The following is a 5,989-nucleotide window of genomic DNA, read 5'->3' as shown; positions in this document are numbered from 1 at the left end:
TGTGTGAGATGGTGAGTGACCGGGGCAGTCAGGTGGAGGGGAAGTCAGGGAGGGCCTCTCTGAGGAGGCAGCAGTTTAGCTGAGACCAGAATGAAGAGAAGGAGCCGGCCATGGAAGATGTGGGGGAAGAGGCGGCCAGGCAAGAACATGTGGCCAAGACCCTGAGAAAGGAATGACCTTGGTCTGACGGGTAACAGAAAGGCAGCCGGTGCGGCTGGCGCCTGGGAGCGAGGCGGTGAGTGGCAGGAGGTGGCAGGCGCCAGGCAGGTGGGCCTTGCAGGGCCCGTGGTGCACCTGTGTTCCATTCCAGGTGCAGTGGAAGCCACTGTCAACGGGAGTGGAGATGTCAGAGAGGCAGCGGGATCCGAGAGCCGGGCTGGCATCTCGGGCTGCCCGATGCCCAGCGACTCCCCATGCCCTCTAAGCTCCTGGGGTCCTCTGACTGGTGAAGAGTAAAGGCCGAGTGTAGGGGTCTCCTTCATTCCTCAGAGCTCAGGGCTATGGAGGCAACGCTGAGCAGGCAGGTCGTAGGCCCCCAGACTTCCTTCCTATCAAAGGGTCCTCGTCCCAGAACGCCTTCGGAGACCACCTCGGTCAACCCCTTCACGCCCTGCGGGGGACACAGAGGCACACACAGAAGCCCGCTCCCCCAGGTCTCAGCTAATGAAGGGATGGATCCTCCCCCAGGGCTTGCCGGAGGCAGCAGGGCCCCTGACCACCTGCTCCAGCCACGCAGGCCCCGCCTGGCTGGCCTCCCCGCTTCCCCTCTCAGTCACAGGCCTCTTTTGTGCTTGCTCCCTGGGGCTCCATCTCCTTGCAGGGGTCACAGGACATCGCTGACCCCATCGCCCTGCCAGCGTGCCCGGCTGGTAATTGAAAATACCAGAATTCCCTGAAGACCAGCTTACAGGGAAACCTGACACCCCAGGGTGGGCAGCGGGCGGCAGGAGGGATGAGAGCACATCCAGCTGTTCCCTGTTCTCCGCTGTTAATCCCCCTGGATTCCGGCAGAAAGGCCAGCCCTGCTTGGCCCCCCTTGGCCTGCCTTGATCATCTTCCCAGCAATGCCGCCTCCTTGCCACACCCAGGGACACGGGGCTTACAGGATCAGAGCCGGGTTAGCTGCCTGTAACCCAAATCTGCCAACTAAGCCTGCCCGGCCCAGACCCCCACGGCCGTGTGAGACCTGCCTCCACCAACAGCTGAGCTCCCGGAGCCGGGGCGGGCCGGGTGGGTGGTAGTGAGGTGAGTCAACAGAAGCCGAGTAAAGTGCGCTTCGCAGCAACAGCGTGGGATCTGGACCAGGGTGTTGTGAGGGTCACTGCTTTCCAGACCTCCCTGGTCAGCCTGTATCAGCCACGGCCACTGGAGGGGCAAGGCTCTGTGGGACCCAGGTGGGCCTGGATGCAAAGATCAGCTCCACTACCTGCTAACTGGGTGATTTGGGACAAGTTACTTCATATCTCAGTGCCTCCGTTTTCTCATCCATAAAATGGGTATACTCATTAATAATAAGAGCCTCATGGGGTTGATATAGCAGTTAAGTGAGTTAACTGACATAAAGCATTTGGAAAAGTGCCAGGAGCGAACAAGGAAGTGTTAGGTGTTAGCTGTGGGGGCCTTTTTTCTTCTCTGGTCATCATTGGACAAACAGGGGCTGTCAAAATGACAAGCGTGATGGCAGCATGTGTTTTATTGGAGGAGCGGGTTCCCGTCCCCACTGCAGTCCTCCTTGGCTCCCCAGTGCCTCAGGGTAGGACCAACCCCCAAGCCTGGAGGTCTGGCCCCCAGCTGCTCGGCAGCCTCGGCCTGCGCCTCTTGGAACTACTTGTACCTCTGCTTCGAGACTACCTGGGCCCAAAGGCCCCAGGAACAGGTTAGGCTGGGCAGTGAGAGGGGCCATCGTGGGCAGAAGCCAGGCTGTGAGAAGCAGCGTGGTGGGTAGACAAGATACTAGATCAGCTGGTCCGGGCTCTGGCCCTGGCCCCACCTCTGCCTGCTGGGTGACCTGGGACAGGTTACCTCCCTTCCCAGTGGTCAGCAGCACCTGCGCTGCTTAGAACTGCAGGTTCTCGGGCCCCGCCCAGACCTGTGGCATCAGAATCTGGGCGGTGGTGCCCAGCAGTGTGAGTTCTCACAAATCTGATGCCCCTCAAGTTTGAAAAGTGCAGTCATTTTATAGGGACACATTCTGCCACTTTTCCTCATTGCTAGAAGGTGAACCACAGGGAGGGAGGTGAAGGGAGGCACAGTGTCCCTCCTTGGGGCTGGATGACCTTGGCCGAGTGGGGGCACCTGTGACCCGGCATGAGTCCCTCTGCTCCCTGCCGGCCCCCCAAAGTGTGGGTGGCCTCGGTGAGACGCTTCCCCTCTTCTGGGCACCTCTGAGGTTGGGCCAGACGCTGCACCCTCTCATGCCCACCCCAACCCCTGACCTCTGACCTCTCTTCCAGCTCCGTCGGCTGTGTCCATCATGCACCAGGTGAGCCGCACCGTGGACAGCATCACCCTGTCGTGGTCCCAGCCTGACCAGCCCAATGGCGTCATCCTGGACTATGAGCTGCAGTACTACGAGAAGGTACCTAGGCTTCTGGCGCGCTCCCCACCCCCGCCTCCCTGATGGCGCCCCCCACTCAGGCTGGGCCTGGGGTTCCACTGTCCTGCAAGACAAGACGCCACCTGGAAGCAGAGAGAGCACTGGCCTCAGGCTCGAATGGTGGCTTCACTCCTGCCTGGCTGTGAGACCTCAGGGGGGTGCCTCGACCTCTCTGAGTCTTACTTTTCTGGTCTGGGGACCTGGCCAGCAACCTCAGTCACATGCAGTGGCCACAGGCCTTTCCCCACCAAGATCCCTTCTTCGTGACTTCAGCTGTCCTGAAGCTCTGGAGAGCTGGGTTTCCCAAAAGCTGCGTTTATTAAGCAAGGATTGGTCACTCACCCGCTCCGAAGCCGAGACACTGCTCGAGAGCTTCCGCCCAGAGTGGAGCTTTCTCCTGTGCTGCTGGGCTTCCAGCTAAAACACTGCTTTTCATTTGCCTGCGTGCCCTTCGTCTGGGGGGAGTGTGCTTTCTCTTTGAGCTTTTAACTCAGACCCTTGTCACTCCCTTCGGGGACCTCTAGGAGCCAGGGACCCGGGGTTGGAAGCCACTGTGTAGTAGAAGGAGCCCTGGACTAGGAGTGAGAAGCCGTGGGTTCAAATCTCAGCTCCACCAGCAGCCAGTGTGTGAACATGGGCAGCCACCGTTCTCTCTCTGAGCCTCAGTTCCCTCCTGGGTCAAGGGCAAATGAGGCCACCTCCCTCACCTGGGGGCTGTGCGGGTATAGTGCCCAGCAGGTGCCTGGCCCTCCGCAAACTGGAGTGTGCTTTCCCTGCCTCCCTCCCCTGCCCTGCCTGCCGCACGGTGGGCCAGGGCCGCGCGGTGTAAGGCCGGTGAGCTGAGCTCGTGTGCGTGTGAGGCCTGCCCAGGCGGCTGAGCATCAGAGGCCTAGGGAACGCTGTGTGACTGGTGACTTTTCTTACCTGCTCCCGGAGGCACAGGCAGCCTCAGAGGTTGCAGGGGCCCCTGGAAAATGTTCCACTGGACTCCCTTTCAGACTAAGGTGTGAATGACTATGGGACGTGCTTTAGTTGAGGCCGAGCCCACTGGAAACAGAAATGAAGGAAAGGCTTTCCCTAAGGGCTGAGAGGAAATGAGGTGGAGACAGTTCCAGCCAGCCCTGCGGAGGCCCAACCTTCTCACTCTGTCAGCTGCTGGGTCCCCCAAACCCTGGTGGGTCCCAGGGGTTCATCAAACACCTCTCCAGCCTCAGCCGGCTGGTTTCTGATTGTTTCCTTGCCCATCCCTCCTCTTGGCAATGCATTCCTAGAGGCCAGGGACCACATCTGTCCCCTTCGCCACGTGCTCCCCAGCAGCCTGGGCCTACCTGGCACCAAGGACACTTGATAAGTGGTGGCTGGATGAAGAAGTGATGAATCCCTTCCCGTGGCCTGTTCTTCAGGGGTGGAGACCTAGCCTCTTCTCTGCTGTGTCCCCCGGGCATGATGGGAGGGACGCAGCTCCATCCCTCGCTGGCCCGGGAGGACCTGCTGGACCCAGGCCTCCCAGGCAGTGGGACCAGCTGCTGCCAGGCTCAGGAAGCCTGGGCCCTGCAGGAGCAATCATGTCCACTTCCTCTGGTGGGGACAGCTTAGCAACTCGGAATTCAAAAAGGAAAAAAACTAATTAAGAAGCTTGATGATTAAATGAAACGGAAAGTGTTTGTCCCCAAAGACGGGATCGGAAATGAGGAATCCCGGCACAGGTCCTGCCCACGACCCATTTCCTACCCACGCAGGAGGGGCTGGGGAGGCAGTGGAGGTGTGAACCAGGAGGCAGCTCTGCCCTACTTTCTGCTGCTGCCTGGGCATCCCCAGGCCCATGCCAGAGGTGGCCAGGCCAGCAGGCCTTGCAGCAGCCACCGCTGTCACCTGCTCAGGTTTCATGAGGGCTCACTGTGTGCTAAGCGCAGCATATCCGTGGTCCCACTCCTTCTCGCAGCGTTGCTAGCCACCCTGTTGGGCAGGAGGGGAAACTGAGGCACGGAGAAATTGTGTAACGTGTCCAAGAGCACCGGGCTGCTAAGTGGCAGAGCAGGGTGTGGACCTGTGCTCTCACTCTGCACCTGGCTCTGCTGCCTCCCGGTTTCTCCCAGGGATGCTTCTGGGATAACCTTTAAGAGGTGGACAGAACCGGGCTCTGATGAAGGATTTTCAGCATAAATGGCGGGAGACGAACAGCCTGAGGTGTGGCCGCGATAAGACGTGGCCCTGCTTTCATCAGCCCCTCTTCCAGGGGCCTGGGGTACAGAGGGAGGCAGCTTGGCCTCTGCCAGTGGGGAGATGGGACACCGGTTCATTCAACACTCACTGTCGCCAACTTCGGACTGGGTGCTGGGAACACCAAGAGTAACTAGACATGCCTGGGGGCCTTCCCTTTACAGTCCAGAGAAAAAGACGGGTTCGGGTACAAACAGCCATTAGACAAGATGAGATACAAACCACAGAAGGGCCAGCAAAGGTTCCGGGGGTCACTAAGGAGGACCCCATAATCCTGGTATATGTGAGAGGAAGCCTTCATTCAGATGACATTTGAGCTGAACCTTGAAAGATGCTAGGACGAGTGACGAGAGCAGGATCATTCCGGGAGGCAAGAACGGTATGTGCAAAGACCCTGGGGCAGGAAGGTGCTGGCTGCACTCAGAGAATAGAGCAGGTGAGTGTGGCAGGAGTAACATGAACAAAGGAGAGGTGTGTAGGGGTGGTGTTTGGAGAGGGAGGCAGGGCAGACTGTGGTGGGCCGGCCAGGCTTTTGGAGCCTGGATTCAATTTAAGGTACAATGGGAAGCCTTCAGGAGGTTTTGGAGTGACGTGATCTGGCTCATTACTGTAAAAGGTTCCTGTAGCTTGCTACGTGGAGAATACAGGTAGACTCTGTACAGGGATCTCGTGGGACAGGAAGTGAGAAATGACGGTGGCATGGAGTTGGCGAGTTGGCAGCAGAGATGGTGAGAAACTGCCAGATTCAGACAATATTTTGAAACTCAGGGGACTAGGGAAGGGTGACGGTCAACTCCCAGTAGATGGTGGTGCCTTTTCCTGGGCAGATGTGGGTTTGGGATTTGCAGATGCAGGTGTGGAGCTTGCCGGGAGTGGGGAGGTGTAGCCCAGAACAGACAGGCGTGTGCAGAGGAAGAGCAGTGGAAGGACAGATTGAGGAAAATGGCAAGATTTAAGGACGGAACGAAAATGCAGTTGGTGAAAGTGTCGGAGACACCTTCTTCCTCTCCATGGGGAGGGACAGCCAGGCTGCAAGTAGTGAGATGTATTTCTAACAGGTCCACAGCCTGCTCTTTCCTAATACATCAGACTCCTCCTGGTGTCTGCAATTGATTTCTTTAATGAATGCTAGATCTTCCCAGGTAGGGAAGTTAGGTACCGAGCCCTGCAGCC

The 5,989-nt window shown here is 58.5% G+C and overlaps 1 protein-coding gene across 3 annotated transcripts in view; it reads left to right on the top strand.

The window, feature by feature from the left end:
* The window catches only part of EPHB2 (EPH receptor B2), a 141,678-nt gene that overhangs the window by 111,156 nt on the left and 24,533 nt on the right, over positions 1 to 5,989 (top strand). For all 3 annotated transcript variants that reach the window (XM_006777586.2, XM_015557285.1, XM_006777585.2), the window contains exon 5: positions 2,454 to 2,578. In XM_006777586.2, the coding sequence (XP_006777649.1) occupies positions 2,454 to 2,578 (125 nt within the window). The remainder of the gene's footprint in view (positions 1 to 2,453; positions 2,579 to 5,989) is intronic.

Source organism: Myotis davidii, unplaced genomic scaffold, assembly GCF_000327345.1.
Source record: "Myotis davidii unplaced genomic scaffold, ASM32734v1 scaffold149, whole genome shotgun sequence".
NCBI lineage: Eukaryota > Metazoa > Chordata > Mammalia > Chiroptera > Vespertilionidae > Myotis > Myotis davidii.
This window is presented reverse-complemented; position numbering and strand designations above follow the sequence as displayed.